This window comes from Cicer arietinum, chromosome 3 (assembly GCF_000331145.2).
Source record: "Cicer arietinum cultivar CDC Frontier isolate Library 1 chromosome 3, Cicar.CDCFrontier_v2.0, whole genome shotgun sequence".
In the NCBI taxonomy this organism is placed as follows: domain Eukaryota; kingdom Viridiplantae; phylum Streptophyta; class Magnoliopsida; order Fabales; family Fabaceae; genus Cicer; species Cicer arietinum.
This window is the reverse complement of record NC_021162.2, coordinates 65,290,796-65,310,330: the sequence shown is the minus strand read 5'-3', so window position 1 is coordinate 65,310,330 and position 19,535 is coordinate 65,290,796. Positions and strand designations below refer to the sequence as shown.

The 19,535-nt window shown below is 27.3% G+C and overlaps 1 protein-coding gene across 1 annotated transcript; it reads right to left on the bottom strand.

Annotated features, from left to right (window-relative positions):
* Positions 1 to 11,451: 11,451 nt before the first annotated feature.
* On the bottom strand, positions 11,452 to 13,107 carry LOC101502840 (peroxidase 44-like). Its single transcript, XM_004493178.4, has 2 exons — positions 12,870 to 13,107; positions 11,452 to 12,349 (listed from the first exon to the last, which is right to left on the bottom strand). Exons 1-2 carry the CDS (start codon positions 13,068 to 13,070, stop codon positions 11,615 to 11,617), a joined length of 936 nt encoding a protein of 311 aa, XP_004493235.1. The 5' UTR covers positions 13,071 to 13,107; the 3' UTR covers positions 11,452 to 11,614.
* Positions 13,108 to 19,535: the final 6,428 nt, after the last annotated feature.

Sequence of the window (19,535 nt, the reverse complement as noted above, 5' to 3'; positions counted from 1 at the left end):
TCACAAGGCATCATTAGGCAATTGACAGCAGCCTATACCCCAGCAGAACGGAGTTGCCAAGAGGAAGAACATGACGATTATGAATGTTGTTCGATCCATGCTAAGTTAGAAACAAGTTCCCATAACTTTCTGGCCTGATGGTGTGCGATGGTGTGTGCACATTCAAAATCGATGTCCAACGACAACAGTTTAATATACAACACCAGAAGAGGCATGTAGTGGTAAGAAATCAGTGGTGGAATATTTTCAAATCTTCGGTTGTGTAACACATGCCCATGGTCTAGAGAAAAAAAAAGGAGCAAGTTGGATGATAAGAGCAAAAAATGCATATTTTAGGAGTCAACGAAGAATCAAAAGCATGGAGATTATGTGATCCGGTTTCGAAGAAAATTATCAGCAGTATGGGTGTAATTTTTGAAGATGAAGAAGAAAGCGGGGACTGGGGCAGGACATACAAGGAAATCAAGGGAGATATATTAGAATTGGGTGAGAGTATCATTGAAGATGAAAGTGATGATTATATTGAAGAAGAAAGTGGTGAAACAAGAACTTCGAGCAACAACTCAAGCAGTAGTCTAACGGGACACCCTCAAAGTAGGCGCAAGTTGGAAGTCTTGAAAGGTGAAACACCGCAAAGGAAAGTAGTAGAATTGAGCCTAAGCAGTAATAGCCCTTATTTGTACTTCCACATCCAATATATCAAGAATTTTTCCATATTTCTTAGTAACGGTTAACCGGTGATTAAGCTCCAACAAGTTATGAAGTCTTCTTAAACTCTCAACCTAAGACTTTTTGGCTTTCATACTCAGAGTTTTCATTAGCCTTGGTTTCTCGAATCCCATTTTCAAAGAGATATCCACAACCTAGCTTAGAATTCAATGGTTCTCTAATGCACCTACATAAAAATGAATAATTATGAATTTTGTATGATATTTTGAAAATAATTTTTAATGCATGAAGGGAATGCATGGTACTATAAAAATATTTAGGCTTAATTGCAGTTTTGGTCCTCCTATTTTAATTGAATCGCGAAAGTAGTCCCTCCATTTTGTTTCTCCTCAGTTTTGGTCCCCCAAACAGATTTTTAGTCTAAAACTTGATGAAATTTCATTTTTTAAAGTCGTACTACACCATTTATAATCAAAGATTTCAGGTACAATTGTTGCAAATAAGATTTCAGCGACGAGCAGTTTACCAACTGATTTAAATTGGTCACTAATTCGGTCGCTAATCGATTTAGTGACCGATTTTATCCATTTAGTGACCGAAAATATGGTCTCTAAAAACGTTTTTTCTAGTAGTGTGAGGCATAGTGTGACTTAAATAAATGCAAAAAAAAAAAAAAAAAGAAATTTCATCAAGTTTTGGACTCAAATTCCGTTTGAGGGACCAAAACTGGGGAGAAACAAAATGGGGGACTACTTTCATGAATCAACTAAAATAGAGGGACCAAAACTGCAATTAAGCCAAATATTTAATTTTATCATTAATGATGAAAACTATTTGCATGGATGCAACAAAGAAAAATTGAGAGGTATACTGACGTCAGATGGTAAGAAAAAAAGAATTATGCCATTTAAAAGCAAGAAGGCTAGGACATGACTTAGATGCATTATATCCAAGATTAGAGAAATTTTAAAGTCTATAAGCTTCTAAATTCGTGAACACTTTCCTAGGCGGATTCGACAATCCTAAATGTCATTGGTCTCTAGAGCCAAATACTCGTATTGAAACATCACTACAAATAGGAAGTACATCTAAAATGTAGGTGTTTCTAATAGAGTCACATTCTAGACGAGATCTTTACAATAACCAAATAGGATGTACATCCAAAATGATTACCAATAAATACCTAACTAAACTTAAGCTTCACCTGGGTCCGGATATAGGATCTTACTCATAAGTTTGTGTAAGTGAATGTGTAGTGTGTGAAGAAAATCAATAAACGATGTAAAATAACCAACACACATATATAAATATATATACATAAAGATAGTGACTACAAGAAAATAACTAATAAGCAATAAAGACATAAAGTAAAGAAAATGAAAGGAGAAATTAATATAAAAGAAGTAAAAAAAATAAAGACCGATTTTATCCATTTAGTGACCGAAAATATGGTCTCTAAAAACGTTTTTTCTAGTAGTGTGAGGCATAGTGTGACTTAAATAAATGCAAAAAAAAAAAAAAAAAGAAATTTCATCAAGTTTTGGACTCAAATTCCGTTTGAGGGACCAAAACTGGGGAGAAACAAAATGGGGGACTACTTTCATGAATCAACTAAAATAGAGGGACCAAAACTGCAATTAAGCCAAATATTTAATTTTATCATTAATGATGAAAACTATTTGCATGGATGCAACAAAGAAAAATTGAGAGGTATACTGACGTCAGATGGTAAGAAAAAAAGAATTATGCCATTTAAAAGCAAGAAGGCTAGGACATGACTTAGATGCATTATATCCAAGATTAGAGAAATTTTAAAGTCTATAAGCTTCTAAATTCGTGAACACTTTCCTAGGCGGATTCGACAATCCTAAATGTCATTGGTCTCTAGAGCCAAATACTCGTATTGAAACATCACTACAAATAGGAAGTACATCTAAAATGTAGGTGTTTCTAATAGAGTCACATTCTAGACGAGATCTTTACAATAACCAAATAGGATGTACATCCAAAATGATTACCAATAAATACCTAACTAAACTTAAGCTTCACCTGGGTCCGGATATAGGATCTTACTCATAAGTTTGTGTAAGTGAATGTGTAGTGTGTGAAGAAAATCAATAAACGATGTAAAATAACCAACACACATATATAAATATATATACATAAAGATAGTGACTACAAGAAAATAACTAATAAGCAATAAAGACATAAAGTAAAGAAAATGAAAGGAGAAATTAATATAAAAGAAGTAAAAAAAATAAAAAATTGCACAATTAATTATATTAGACTTGACTCTCTAATACTCTCCATTGTAGTCGCAAGCTGTTGCTGCCTAAATTTTGAGTGTTTCTAGAATTGAATTGAGTTGCCACTAGAGTTTACTTTAAAATAGGGAAAACATTGAGAAACCCTTTAAAAAAAATTCTTTGAAACCAAATTTTGAATTCAGGAGTTGATTATGCGTAGGGAAGATATGAACACCCTATGGCATCCGTTAAAATACGGTTACCTATAATTAATGTTAACTTATATAAATTTATTTTCTCCTCTTTTAAATACATATATAATTTTTCAAAATAAACTAAAGATAAAATTGTAATAAAAATATAAGGTAAAAAAAAATTATTATTATTATTATTATTATTATTATTATTATTACTATTATTATTATTATTATTATTATTATTATTATTATTATCATTATTATTATTATTATGCTTTACAATAGTACGATCTTGCTCCTAAGTATCTCTTAGTGTAATGAAGAAATCAAAGCTACGTAGTTCTTTGACTATAAATGCGAATGTGTTGATTGTTTTTAAAGAAATATGTTTTGTAGGGGAAATTTAAATTTAATTAGAAGATGTTATTAATTTGATAAATGAAAAAAGACCTCGGGCCTGCGAAATTTATTATAATGAGTATATTTGGTTGTTTGTTTGAAATTAGTTGAAAATGTTTAGCTCATGCGTTTTAAACTATGACTGAGAAAATGTCATATCTTTAATCGATCCAATTTTATTAAAAGATAATTAATTTAGAGTTTAAGGTCATCAATTTGTCACAACTTTGTTGTTATAAATATTTAAGATTAATTAAATGTTTACAGTTAATATTTTTGTTTTGTTTTTTTAGGAGAAATTAAAAAAAAAAAAAACTAAACATCCAATTTGAAGAAAGTAAAATGAAATTTGACTTAGAAAATTAGTTTAGTCAAAAATTAATAATATGAATAATAATAATGAATCTATAAAAAAAATGTACTTCATTACAAAAGAAGTTGGGCTTGAAGCCCAAACTTCCTTTTTGTAAAAAAAAAAATATACATAGTGAACATAATTTTAAAAGGAGAGAGAAACAAAAATAGAAAAGAAAAAAAAGGAGGGGAGGCTAGTATCAGTTAGGGAAACAAGGGAAGAAATAAAGAAGAAGAAAAAAGAAGAAAGAAAAGAAAAAGAAAAAGAAAAAAGAAGAAAGAAGAAGAAATTCAACTGTGGCGACGGCCGACCATCATTCTTGTTGAGTTTATCGTTAATAATATTGAATATTGAAGAAGGAGAAATAAATAAATAAATCTAACAAAATCATAAACATGATTTATTTATTTGTATATATATTGTGATAATAAAAAGATATTATATGTATATGCGTATAATATTAAAAATACCTTATATTTTGTATTTTCTTTTTCTCATATGTTGTTTCTCTTCTATTCTTTACCCTCTCTATTTTTCTGCTTGTAGTCAAAAAATATTTGCCTAACTAAATATTTTCGTTCTCAATTTATAAATTTAAGTGATAAATGTTTTCATGAAATAACATTGAGTTCTGAATTTTTCACTGTTTTTGAACAAAAATTAAACAATCTCAAACAACTAACGAAATAACTGGCTAGTATTTTTTATTAAGGGTTCAAACGGTGAAAATAATACCTTTATTAAACTAATAACAAAAAGAAAAAATAAAAAAAAATGGAGAAAGGAAAGAAAGGAGAAAAGGCTCTTTTCACCATTAAAACCTTTTTTTTTAATTAATTATTTTATTTTGTATTAAACATAACGTAACATAAACATATATAAATTCAAAATTGGACCTGATTTATAAAACGATAGTTTAAGACTTAGTGTAAAATGTTTATTAAACATACTATTACTTATTGAAATTATTTTTAATTCATCGGACAAAATTACAGTACTACAGAAATACATCTGATATCATATTATAATTCTAGATTGAAATTATAAAATGAGAGAAAAATAATAAAAAGAAATACTAAATAATAATAAAAGAATTGTTCAAATATATCGAGTAGTACATAAGACATATACAACCAATGAATAATATAAAACTGGCTAAATTACATCTGTGGTCCCTTAACTTAATTTCAGGTAACGTTTTAGTCCTTTATCTTTTTTTTTTCCCGACTTGGTCCTTTATTTTAATTTTAAGTGACAATTTGATATTTTATGTTTTAAAATTTCAACAATGTTATCCTTTTTTATACAAAAAAAAAAAAAAAATCAATCAAAACTCATAAAATTAATTATATTCTTCAATATAATACAAATTTCATCAAATTCATAACGCAAATCTTCAAATAAACTCATATTTTCATACTTTATTTGATATTGTTATGAATAAAGGACTAAATCGGGAAGAAAAATAAAGATAAAGGATTAAAGCGTTACCTAAAATTAAGTTAAAAGACCACATATGTAATTTAGCCTATAAAACTAGTATAAATAACTATTGTAGTTAACTTATATAATTAACTAATTAATTTGCGTAATAAAATTATTTTTCAAACCAGTTTTTTGAACATTGTGAACGTGCATCCATATAAGTAGTGTTTTCATATTTTTAATGCAAAAACTACGGTAGCAAGCTCTAAATCACGAGTATGATAGTTTCTTTCATGAGTCTTCAATTGTTTTGAGGTGTAAGCTACATATTTCTTGTGCTACATCAGGACACACCTCAATTTTTGGTGAGACGCATCACAGTAAACTTCGTATAGTTCTTCTGATTGTGGTAAAACCAATACTGGTGAAGTTGTCAATTTTTCCTTTAGTAACTGAAATTTTTCCTCACACTTCTCTGTCCATGCGTACGACTGATCCTTTCTAGTGAGTTGTGTTAATTGAGCTACAATCTTAGCAAAACCTTTAATAAACCTCCTGTAGTATCCTGCCAGTCCGATGAACCTTCGTATGTCAGTGATAGTCTGAGGCTATTTCCAAGCGAAGACTATCTCAATATTTCCCGGATCCACAACGATTCCTTCCTTGGTTATCACATTTCCTAAGAAGTTCACTTCTTCTAGGAAAAACTCGCACTTCGACAAATTGGCATACAATTGCTTCTCGCATAAAACTTTAAGAATTTGACGCAAATGCTCTCCATATTCTTCTTCAGTCCTTGAATAAATTAATATATCCTCGATGAACACCACAACAAACTTATCTAGAAATGGGCTAAAGATTTTATTCATGTAATCCAGAAAAATTGATGGTGCATTGGTAACTTCAAATGACATAACAAGATATTCATAATATCCGTAACGGATTCTGAAATCAATTTCTTGAATATCTCATTCTCTTACTCGAACCTGATGGTAACCTGACTTCAAGTCAATCTTTGAAACATGATGACTCTTCTCAACTGATCCATTAAATCATCATTATGTTATAAAAGATAACGATTCTTAATAGTTGCCTTATTAAGTTTCCTATAATCCACACATAAGCGCGAGCTTCTGTCCTTCTTCTTAACTAACAATACTAGAGCTCCCCATGGTGACACACTTGGTCTAATAAATCCTTTCTGCAACAATTCTTCACTTTGGCCCTTGAGCTCATTCAATTCCAATGGCGACATCCGATACGACACAATCGAAATAGGTTCAGTTCCTTGGTGGAGATCAATGAAGAACTTCACGTCTCTTACTGGTGGTAATCATGGAATTTCGGTTGGAAATATGTCTGGGTACTCCTTGACAAGCATCACGTCTTCTATGCTCACATTTATCTTTCCCTCCATGTTAGCCAATGCAAGAAACTCTTGAGTTCCTTCACTCAGCGACACTCCAAGTTTGTTAGAAGCCAGATACTTAACGACTGTTGGCTCGGGGAAAAAAACCAATTTGTGAGCACAATCCAAGATTACATACTGATACAACATCCAATTTATACCGAGAATGACCTCGAGTGATTGTAGGGGTAAACAAATCAAATTAATCAAGAAATCCCTATTTTTAAACTATGCATAAATGTAGAATATATACAACATTTCATATTAGTTTAAGTAACAAATACTGATATTATTATATTAAATATTTTGTTCAATTCAGAATTTCCTAGTTGTAGAATAAAAATTATGAGAGAACAATATAATAATGAATGAATTTCAAAATATAAAAAGTCAAAACATAAATATATTTTAGAGAAATACATAATTTCTTATTTTTAATATTTTGTGAAATCTCAATTGTGTAACAGTTTTAAAAAAAATGATCAAGGTTGATGGTAGAATTGTTGTGGTCGATCCTACTTATAGAATCACTCATCAACAAAATAAACGTCAATTGCATTTGCAGAATTTCATAATTAATTTTGGGTGTAATGTAGACTTGGTCAATACTAATTATTATTTCTGTCAAAAAAGATTAAATTTACATTATGACTTTAATAAAAAGGGAAGAAAATTAAGAATTTATGATTAATCATTTTTTATTACTAATTATTTCTGATTTTTTTATTTAATAAAATATAAACGGCAAAAGAAAAATTTAGAGAAATGTGCGGGTGTATAAGGACAAGGTGTGGGAACAAAGCCCATATAAAATGGGCTTAAATAACTCAAACTAGAAATTACACGCCATACCACTTTTATATACTCGTACCCCACACTCAACTCAAACTAACCAATTTTTATTTTATTTTATTTTATTTTATTTTATTAAAAACAAACCCTTAAAATACTGTCTCAGTCCACCAGATTTAATTTATGTTTTCAAAAATTCAATTAAAAATTACTCAAACACAATAATTCTAGTAAAATTAAAAGTTTGAATTTTTAAAATTCTTTTTTTTTTTAATCAATAAACTTAAACCTCTAAGCATTACAAACAAGCTTGTGATCAAAGCTTATATCTAATAATAACAGAAGGACTACCAATCTTAATCCTACAACACCACCACTACATGACATGCATTAAGTATTATCCTAAGTATGTTATCATTGTTACCGACGTATGTTATAAACATCGTATATAGTTATTATAATCGATACTATTTAATATTTATTAATTAGATCATAATTTTGTTAAAAACATTACTCTAGACATCATAATACAATTAAAATAATTCATAATATCAATTAATGTCAATTTAAATTTTTATATTTTTACGACTTTCTTTAAAACCTTAAAACGTTTAGAGGTGGATGGTTATCATTCATTGGTTGTATATATAAAAGAAAATAAAATTTAGAATGAATATGGCTAGATCATGTCATTGAGACATTATTATATATCTTGCATAGCTAAACTAATACTCCAACAATGACTTATAAGGAAAAAATACATCAAAAAAAAAAAAAAATAACACAGCTATTATTTGGTGGTAGAAAAAAATGATTATTTAATCTTACATTAAAATTAGGTATTCTGACTTTTTTAAGTATTCTGTTTATTTATATTTATTTTCAAAAGGAGTGTTAATTTTACAAGGAGCTAAACTTAAAGAAAAATAATTGAATATACGGTTAAAATAAATATATGAAATTTAACTATCAAACAAAATAAATTCTAAGAATAAGTTTCTCAATAAGATAAACACTTCATCCTATCGGACAGTAATAACATTAGAATAATCGAAAAAAAAGTAAATACACATTTTGGTCTCAGAAATAGAAAAATAAAAGATCATAGTAGAATAAACGAAAACATAAAGTTACATGTGGGTCCCCAAAACGAAGAAAACAAAGATGAAATAACATGGTCTTGACATGCACGCACGAATTGCTCCAACACCAGTTGTTTCTCTTCTTCTCAAAATATGATCACATAGAAAAACAACAAAGAACTGCCAATGAGAATGTTTATTTCCTCAAGAGTTGATATTATTAATCCATTGCGTCTTCTGGATGGGACATTGTAATTTGTTCATCCAGATAAAACAACGAAATCTCTCGTCGCTAAAGATATTATGTCGGCACATGAAACCATTGATGGACATACATTTTCTAGGATTATTTTGATTTCGTCTATTATTTCGTATCCTCTTACGCTTTTGTTTAATTGTGCAACTTTTTTCTGATTCCTTTTCGGGCATTGAGTCAATTAATATGGATGCATCACACCCCTTCAATGAAATCAACCAACTTGCATGTTAATGAAAAATGTTGTATATTTGTCTAATATTCATAAGGCAACAGAAATGCATGTGCTTACAATTATTTATTATGAAATAATATTTTGAATAAATTATACTTTTATACAAATTTTAATTCATTTTTATAGGTTATATATTAGAAATATTTTATCGCTAAACTAAACTTAGTAAAACAAAAATTAGAGGTAATTAATTTTATTCTTTTTACTTCATTAATTTAATTCAATACCTATTATATCAAAATCATCACAATAATGTATTTAATATAAAAAAAAATGGAAATGGAAAAAACTGCATTGATTTTTTAGAGTTTTAAAATTATGATTTTGTAATCGAAAATTTATGAATGTAGATCACTATTTAGAACTTTGTCCATAGAGAGAAAAATGAGTGATTTTGTTATTATGAGTATACAAAGTAATAGTAGTAATTTATAAGATGATATTATATGATTAATTAATTGTGGAGTACGTAGTATCTTACTCTAGCAAAGCAGTGATAATGTAATTGTTGAAATGGAAGTGCATTCGGAGAAAAGCAGCGATAATGTAATTGTTGAAATTGGTTTGAACAACTTGACGTACAATATACTCTACTTTTAGGCAACTTGAATTATAGAATCCACCCTTTAAATCACTAAATGCAAAGGGGATTAGGACCAAGGAAAATAACAATATTGAAATTGTGAACCAAAAATGAAATGGTGAACTTCATTTTATATTGTGGCTCTCTACTTGCTTTATGAGCTATGTTGACGTGGATTAGCATGTGATAATGGTAATGAAATACATGTATATATAAAGCTGAATATTAAAGCTGATAATGGTAAGGAAGTGTGGATTCAATTTAAGAGATTTTCACTGGTCAATATTAAAGCTGAATTAATAACTTTTATTTTTTATTTTAATTATTTTTTATAAAAAGAACTTTAAATTTAGAATGAATATGGCTAGATCATTCCACTGAGATATTACTAAAAAATTTAAAATTATTTTAATTACTTTTTATTTAATCTTACATTAAAATTAGGTATATCGACTTTTTAAATATTTTCTTTATTTATATTTATTTTTAAAAGGAGTGTTAATTTTACAAGGAGCTTAAATATAAAGAAAAATAATTGAATATACCTTTAAAATAAATATATTAAATTTAATCAAATTTTTATTATTAATTATTTCTGATTTTTTTATTTAATAAAATATAAAGGGCAAAAGAAAAATTAGAGAAATGTGCGGGTGTATAAGGACAATGTGAGGGAACACCAAGTAAATTCTTCCAAAAACAAAAGCGGATCTAATGAATCAAAGTCCAAACTGATAAAAGACAAAGCCCATATAACATGGGCTGAAATAACTCAAACTAGAAATTACACGCCATACCAATTTTATATATTCGTACTCCACACTCAACTCAGACTATCCAGTTTTTATTTTATTAAAAACAAACCCTAAAAATACTGTCCCAGACCACCAGATTTAATTTATGTTTTAAAAAATTCAATTAAAAATTACTCAAACACAATGATTCTAGTAAAATTAAAAGTTTAAATTTTTAAATTATTATTTTTATTTATCAGTAAACTGAAACCTCTAAACATTACAAACAAGCTCGTGATCAGAATGGGTTGGGTTCAATGGGGTAACCCTTAACCCATTTACCCTTTATTAGAATGGATCGGATTCAATGGGGTAACCCTTAACCCATTTATCCTTTATTAAAATGAGTTGGACCGTAAAAATAAAAACTAAATAACAATTGTATCTTTTTTCCCAAATTCAATTAGCTTAAATAAAATATTACGTACCACTTTTTGGCACTTTTGGTTCTCTGTATATTACGACATTACAACGTTGTTCCATAAATCTTCCATTGTTATAATTAACCCTTTTCTCTATTAACCATCTAATTTTAAGTGCAATATTCAACTTTGGAAGTTTGAGTATGAATTGATCCTAAGTCAAGAAATTGAATCTTCTACAACGGCTAATTATACAGCTGTAGGGACATTATATTTATATGTAGATTATATAGTGATCCAGGTCCTATATATGGCGAAAAGAAAGAGAGAAAAAAAAATCAAGTCCCTTCGATTTTATCAGTAATATTAGTTTAGTATATTGTTTTTTTATAATAAAAAATAATTAAATTATCATTTAATGAATAAAAATTTGTGTATTTAATCAATAAAAAAATCAAATACATTGATCAAATTATAACTAAATTGTTTTTTATAAAAAAGAAAAAATAATGGAGTAATTAGTTAGATGTAACTTTTTTATCACTTCAACTTAATAATGACATGTAATATTGTAATAACACATTACTCACATACCATATTATTCGAACCAAATTATATTATTTGAATAAATCTAAATAATTGCTAAATTCAAATACAATATTTAATATTTCATAGTATACTCTATAATAAAGTTACTATTATTTTCTTCAATATTAAACTTGGATACAAGATCGAGAAAATGAGAGTTGTTCACAATAAGCAAACGTGACTTATAAGTTATAATCAATATTAATATTTCAAATCATAGCTACTATGAATTAAAAACTCTACAATTCCTCCTAATCTCACCCTCATTTCCAAGCAAAACACCAATATTTCCCATCTTTATCATAGCATCAACGAATCTCTCCATAAAACTCTCACCATTTCGAGCAAATCTCATCACAACCTTTTTCGTCATCGAATCCGAAGCGAATTGTTGATCAAAAGCCAATACTCCCCTCTCCAACAAAATTTGATTATAAAATTGATTATCAAACACAAAAGAAGTGTTTTGATCCAAAAACACATTTGGGTCACCTTGCATACTACACAAACCAACCAACTTGTTTCTTAAACTAGGTTCCATTGAAGAATGATTACTAAGCCTATTTCTAATGAAATTACAATGAGTGAATCCAACGGTGTGTGCTCCTAAAAGGGTAACCATTTCTTCTAATGTCATGCCTTTTGAATTAAAAAATTTTAAAGCATCCGAAATAGAAGATCTTGGCGATGGAATGTTTATTTCTTCAAGAGTTGATATTATTAATCCATCACGTCTTCCAGTTGGGACATTGTAATTTGGTCCTCCAGCTAAAACAACAGAATCTCTCGTCGCTAAAGATATTATGTCGGCACATGAAACCGTTGATGGACATACTTTTTCTAGGATTCTTTTGATTTCGTCTATTATTTCGTATCCTCTTACACTTTTGTTTGGTGCTGCATCTTTTTCTGATTCCTTTCCGGGCATTGAGTCAATTAATATGGATGCATCACACCCCTTCAATGAAATCAACCAACTTGCATGTTAATGAAAAATATTGTATATTTGTCTAATATTCATAAGGCAAGAGAAATGCATATGCTTACAATTATTTATTATGAAATAATATTTTGAATAAATTATACTTTTATACAATTTTTAATTCATTTTTATAGATTATATATTAGAAATATTTTATCACTAAACTAAACTTAGTAAAACAAAAATTAGAGGTGATTAATTTTATTCTTTTTAGATCATTAATTTAATTCAATATCTATTCTATCAAAATCATCGGAATAATGTATTCAATAAAAAAATATGGAAATAGAAAAAATTGAAATGCTACATTGATGTTATAGAATTCTAAAATTATGATTTTGTAATAGAAAATTTATGAATGTAGGTCACTATTTAGAACCTTGAGCATAGAGGGAAAAATGAGTGAATTTTGTTATTATGAGTATACAAAGTAATAGTAGTAATTTATAAGATAATAATATATGATTAATTAATTGTGGGGTATGTAGTAGCTTACTCTAGCAAAGCAGTCATGGAAGTGCATACGGAGAAAAGCAGCGGTAATGAAATTGTTTTTGTTGAAATTGGTTTGAACAACTTGACGTACAATATACTCTGCTTTTGGGCAACTTGAGTTATAGAATCCAACTTTTAGATCACTAAATGCAAAGGGGATTAGGACCCAAAAAAATAACAAAAATGAAATGGTGAACTTCATTTTGAGTTGTGGCTCTCTACTTTCTTCATGAGCTATGTTGATGTGGATTAGCATATGATAATAGTAAAGAAATAGATGTATATATAGAGGAAGTGGGGATTCAATTTAAGAGATTTTCACTAGTCAATATTAAAGCTGAAGTAATAACTTTTTATTTTTTATTTTAATTACTTTCTATAAAAGAACATGAAATTTAAAATGAATATGGCTAGATCATGCCAATGAGACATTAATAAAAAAATTATAATTATTTTAATTACTTTTAATTTAATCTTACAGTAAAATTAGGTATATCGACTTTTAAGTATTCTCTTTATTTATATTTATTTTTAAAATGAGTGTTAATTTTACAAGGAGCTAAATATAAGAAAAATAATTGAATATATCTTTTTCAATGTTAATAATTTATTTATTTTCAATAAATTGATCAATTATTATTTTTAAGTCTTGTTTTAACAATTTTTATTACTGACAAAACTATTTTGTAGATAGAAAGCTAAATATATATTATCACAATAATTAAATATAAAAATATATCAACTTATTGTCAATAGATGTTTTTTTTATATGCATATTGGGTGTATTTACGTACGTATGAAGAAAAACTAAAATTGGATAAATTTAAAATGCGAAGTTGCCAACTAGCAAGCATTTTCTTTCTTCTATAAACGGAATACACAATATTGTTGACGCGCTTTTGTATATTACACTGAATTCAGTGTCTTTTGGGTTTAGCAATATTGCACAATATCAGCGGATACAGTTTGCATATATACCGTGACACTTTGCAATAATTTGTCAAACAAAAATCTAACACAAACACATTATATATGATGTGTAGTGATACAGAGAAGTTACTAAACTAAAGGTCAAAACTAATTAAATGAATTCAATTTTGTATGATGCAATATTAAATTAATTAGTCTATATAGTTGTGTATAGCAAATATATATTTACCATTCTAAATAAATAAATAAAATTGTTATGAAGTATTGTTGCTGGTAAACTATGATCAGATTATAATATAATAATATTTGATATTGGACTTTCGTTTTCATTAATTGCATGTGGTCAATTTAACGTAGAAGATCGAGATTGTACGATCATATATGTCACGCACACCACACTAGCTGTCCCTGAGATTTAGCTGACACATGTATTTTCCTTTGTATAAACGTACTAAACCCGTTTTTGTGCTTTTTCTTGCCACTATAGCTCAAAAATATGTATGAACATTCAATTCTTTTAAGATTTAAAAAATGGTACAAAATTATAATATGGACAGTAACATCAATCCTGGCTTGTACTAATTTTTTTTATTAATTTTGATGGCAAAAGAGTTGAAGGACGGTGCATGTATGAAATAGTTTGTGAAAAAAAAAATATATTAATAGTACATAGAAGATGTGGACCACACGTTTTGACTATAATCAGTAATCTTATATACAACGTTCCAAAAAATTGATGTGGGCGGCAAAAATATCATTTCAGTTTAAAACGCGTCCAATATTATACGTAGAGTAATTTTTGATGGATTAGCTTTTTAAGAACTAGCGTGCTTTAATTAATTCATTATTCTATATTTAAATATAAACACGAGACGTACTGCATATGAAATTGTGAATCCGTGAATTTATTTCTCTGTTTATTTGGTAAATTGTAATTAAGAGCCACATGCCTGCATCAGAAATATTATAGTAGTAGGTAGGTGATCAACAACGAATAATGTAATTACATGATGTATTTGTTATCGTCTTCTAAGTTTATATGTGAAATAATGAAAGGATCAATATCTAGATCTAGAAAAGGATAATAGGATAATCTGTATTATTGAGAAGGACTTTGGTGGGAATAACTAGGCTATGTTAACCTACTAAAAGATAGCACGGGGTAATTGTTACAGTAACTTACACACTAAAACATACATTTTTTGAAAATAACTTTTATGATAAACTATTCAAAATTACTTTTTATTTTAATGTTTCATTTTCAGTATGTTGAGACAATTCATGACTGTCGATATTTTATTTTAATGACAAAATTTGGTTATTATTCAAATGTGTGATGTATTCAGGTCAAAATGTCCATAATCATTTTCTATTTTTAAATTAAGCATAAATGTAGAATATATACGACATTTCATATTAGTTTAACTAACAAACGTTGATATTATTATATTAAATATTTTGTTCAATTCAGAATTTCGCAGTTGTGAGTTAATTATTATAAAATTTATCATTAAAAAATATAGAATAAAAATTATGAGAGAACAATATAATAATGAATGAATTTCAAAATATAAAAAGTCAAAACATAAATATATTTTAGAAAAATACATAATTTCTGATTTTTAATAATTTGTGAAATCTCAATTGTGTAACATTTTTTTAAAAAAAATGATCAAGGTTGATGGTAGAATTGTTGTGGTTGATCCTACTTATAGAATCACTCATCAACAAAATAAACCTTAATTGCATTTGCAGAATTTTATAATTAATTTCGAATGTAACGTAGACTTAGTCAATACTAATTATTATTTCTGTAAAAAAAGATTAAATTTATATTCCGACTTTAATAAAAAGTGAAGAAAATTAAGAATTTATGATTAATCAATTTTTTATTACTAATTATTTCTGATTTTTTATTTAATAAAATATAAAGGGCAAAAAAAATTTAGAGAAATGTGCGGGTGTATAATATAAGGACAAGGTGAGGGAACACCAAGTAAACTCTTCAAAAAACAAAAGCCGGTCCAATGAATGAAAGTCCAAACTGATAAAAGACGAAGCCCAGATAACATGGGCTTAAGTAACTAAAACTATAAATTTTACGCCATACCACTTTTATATACTCGTACAGTCAAAAAAAAGCCTTCAATTTCAAGGTTCTTTAATTATTTTTTTATTAAACCTTTGATATTAATATTCTATCAAAATAAATTTTTTTAAAATATAGGCCTATTATTTCATGGAGTTTAAGGGTGCAGGCTTATAAGCCTCCAATATTTTATTAATTTTGAGATTTTTTTTGAAAAATTTTTAAAATTTATTCTATTCGAAAAATATTTTTTTTCTCAAAAAATTGTGAGAAAAATTAAAAGAAAAAAATATTGTAAATCGTTTTTATCAAAAATTAAAAAAAAAAATTTCGAAAAACGAATCTGATTTTTTATCGAAAAAAAATCAAAATTTTTTTATAGTAAAAAATCAAAAAAAATTATAGGAAAAAATTGAAAATTTTGTATCGGTAAAAAAGTCAAAAAAAATTGTTTCTCGAAAATTTAAGGGGCTTTATTTTTTAGAATCTTTTAAATTATAAATTTTTTTGACCCCTCTGACATGTAGGCCGAGGTTAATAATTAAGAAACTTGTCAAATTGATATCTATACTCGTACCCCACACTCAATTCAAACTATCCGATTTTTATTTTATTAAAAACAAACCCTTAAAATACTATCCCAGTCCACCAGATTTAATTTATGTTTTCCAAAATTCAATTAAAAATTACTCAAACACAATGATTTTAGTAAAATTAAAAGTTTGAATTTTTAAAATTCTTTTTTTTTTTTTTATCAGTAACCTTAAAGCTCTAAGCATTACAAACAAGCTTGTGATCAGAGCCTTTATATAATAATAACAGAAGGACTACCAATCTTAAGCCTAAAACACCACCACTACATGACATGCATTAAGTATTATCCTAAGCATGTTATCATTGTTAGTAGACAAGGATAACATTTTACCAATTGAGTTATTAAAATGGGTTGAGTTCAATGAGTTAACCCTTAACTCATTTACCCGTTATTAGAATGGGTTAGACCGTAAAAATAAAAATTAAATAAAAATTGTATCTTTTTTCTTTAATCCAATTAGCTTAAATAAAATATTGCGTTTGACCAAACCAATTCAATTCTAACATCTTATAATTTTTTAAAACAATCATAGTAACAATAATAATATAATCTTTCAGAATTATTATCTAATTTAAAATTATTAATAGAAACATACTTAAATATATAAACTTAATAAAAGGCTTAAATTTAACTAAAATTTTAAAGTTTATAAATTATTAATTGTTTGGTTGGTTCAACTGAAGAAATATATTTGTGTTTAATTGACAAACAATGTAACTGTAAAAAAATTACATGCATCTTATCTTATCATATCTCAACAATTAAATAATTGTGAGAAACTAATGTAACAAAAGTGGCATAAAAATTGAAACAGATGAGTAAAATTAAAAAGAAAAATGGAATGAGCCGATTCTGTAATTTGGTCCTGATAGCCTATAGTAGTTGGGTTGGGTTTAATAATTTGCAACCCATTACTAAATAGTTCGGTTTTAATCTAATTTATTTATGTAATCGAATTAAAGTGTCGATTAATATTGACTTATCTGAATTGACTTTTTCTACTAATGATAGTGAGTTTGATGATAATAATAAAATTAAATCATAGTAAAAAGAAAAATATAAAATAGATTCACTTTAGTCTTTAAAAAATACATTAATATTTAACATTTTTAAAAATTTGAAAAAAAATCAGAGCATTATTTTAGTATTTTGGCAAACGCATTGTTGTGTGAGTGATTTCAGGCTTTTAAAAAAGTTCTAAAATATGAGTCAGAAAAAAGAAAAAAAATTCTAAAACTAAACGGACTTTCTTCTCCTATCATTAATGTTCTCAAATATATAAAAATATATATTCTGATTCGCTAATTTGGTTTTGTGAAATACACATTTAGATTAACCAATTCATACAAATTTCGAAAGCTTATGAGAAAATTGAGTGTGAAAAAATAAACTTTCAAAACTAAAATAAGTAACTATGATAACATCTCCGGTTCAAGTGTGTTTTGTGTCACGGCATAATTATGTATTAGCTACACAGAGATCTTGACCCACAACTTATTTTTATGATGTGTTTTAATAGTGGGAAATTAATTTTTTTAGTTTAATGCACTTTTAAACATGTAATTACTATAATAAAAAAATAGATGTTGCTGTTACAACTCTTGCTCTAATTATCTTTCACGTCAATTATCATTAATACACTTTTTATTAGATGATCAAGTATTTTATATATAAATATTATCGATTATTTTCGTCAACTTCATTATAAAAAAGTTATAATGCTATAGATTATTACTATTTTAATTTTCAGAACTATTTAAATCTTCGTATTTTTCTTAATTCAGAACAATTTCGACTTTTTTCTATATTTTTTTTATAAAAATATTATACTAATATTTTTGGATCTGCCATGGAAACTAAACTTTGATCCTTTCAGCTCGAAACTTTGCATTTATTGTAATCTAAGCCATTATTCTTAAGTCAATAGCTAGCTAGATAGTATTTTACAATTCATAAGATTGTAAGTTTTAAGGGGCACACCCCACCCCTAACTAGCTACGTACCACTTTTTGGCACTTTACGACACTACAATGTTGTTCCATAAATCCTCCATTGTCATATAATTAGCCCCTGTCTCTATTAACCATTTAATTTTAAGTGCAATATTCAACTTTGGAAATATGAGTATGAATTGATCCTAAGTCAAGAAATTGAATCTTCTACGACGGCTAATAATGCGACGTTATAAATATTTTAATGCATCCGAAATTAAAGATTTTGGCGATGGAATGTTTATTTCCTGAAGAGTTGATATTATCATTCCATCGTCAAGATCTTCTATTTCAGATGCATTAAAATCTTTTAATTCAAAAGGCATGACATTGGAAGAAATGGTTACCCTTTTAGGAGCACACACCGTTGGATTCACTCATTGTAATTTCATTAGAAATAGGCTTAGTAATCATTCTTCAATGGAACCTAGTTTCTGAAACAAGTTGGTTGGTTTGTGTAGTATGCAAGGTGACCCAAAGGTGTTTTTGGATCAAAACACTTCTTTGGTGTTTGATAATCAACTTTATAATCAATTTTTTTTGGAGAGAGGAGTGTTGGCTTTTGAACAACAATTCGCTTTGGATTCGACGACGAAAGAAGTTGTTATAAGATTTACTCGAAACAGGGAGAGTTTTATGGAGAGATTTGTTGATGTTATGGTAAAGATGGGAAATATTGGTGTTTTGCTTGGAAATGAGGGATATATTAGAAAGAATTGTAGAGTTTTTAATTCTTAGTAGTTATGATTAGAAAGATTAATATTGATTATAACTTATAAGTCACATTTGCTTGTTGTGAACTCCCAGTTTCTCGATCTTGTATCCAAGTTTAATATTGAAGAAAAAAATAGTAACTTTCATATTAGAAAGTATACTATGAAATATTGTATTTGAATTTAGCAATTATTTAGATTTATTCAAATAATATAATTTAGTTCGAATAATATGGTATCTGAGTAATGTGTTATTACAATATTACATGTCATTATTAAGTTGCAGTGATAAAAAAAGTTACATGTAACATATTACTCTATTATTTTTTTTTATTTATAAAAAAACAAT

Coding starts and splice junctions, on each gene's coding strand:
- LOC101502840 (XM_004493178.4), bottom strand. CDS start 13,070: ATGAAGTTCACCATTTCATTTTTGTTATTTTTTTGGGTCCTAATCCCC. Junction 12,350..12,869: donor TCCATGACTGCTTTGCTAGA/GTAAGCTACTAC, acceptor ATTTCATTGAAG/GGGTGTGATGCATCCATATT.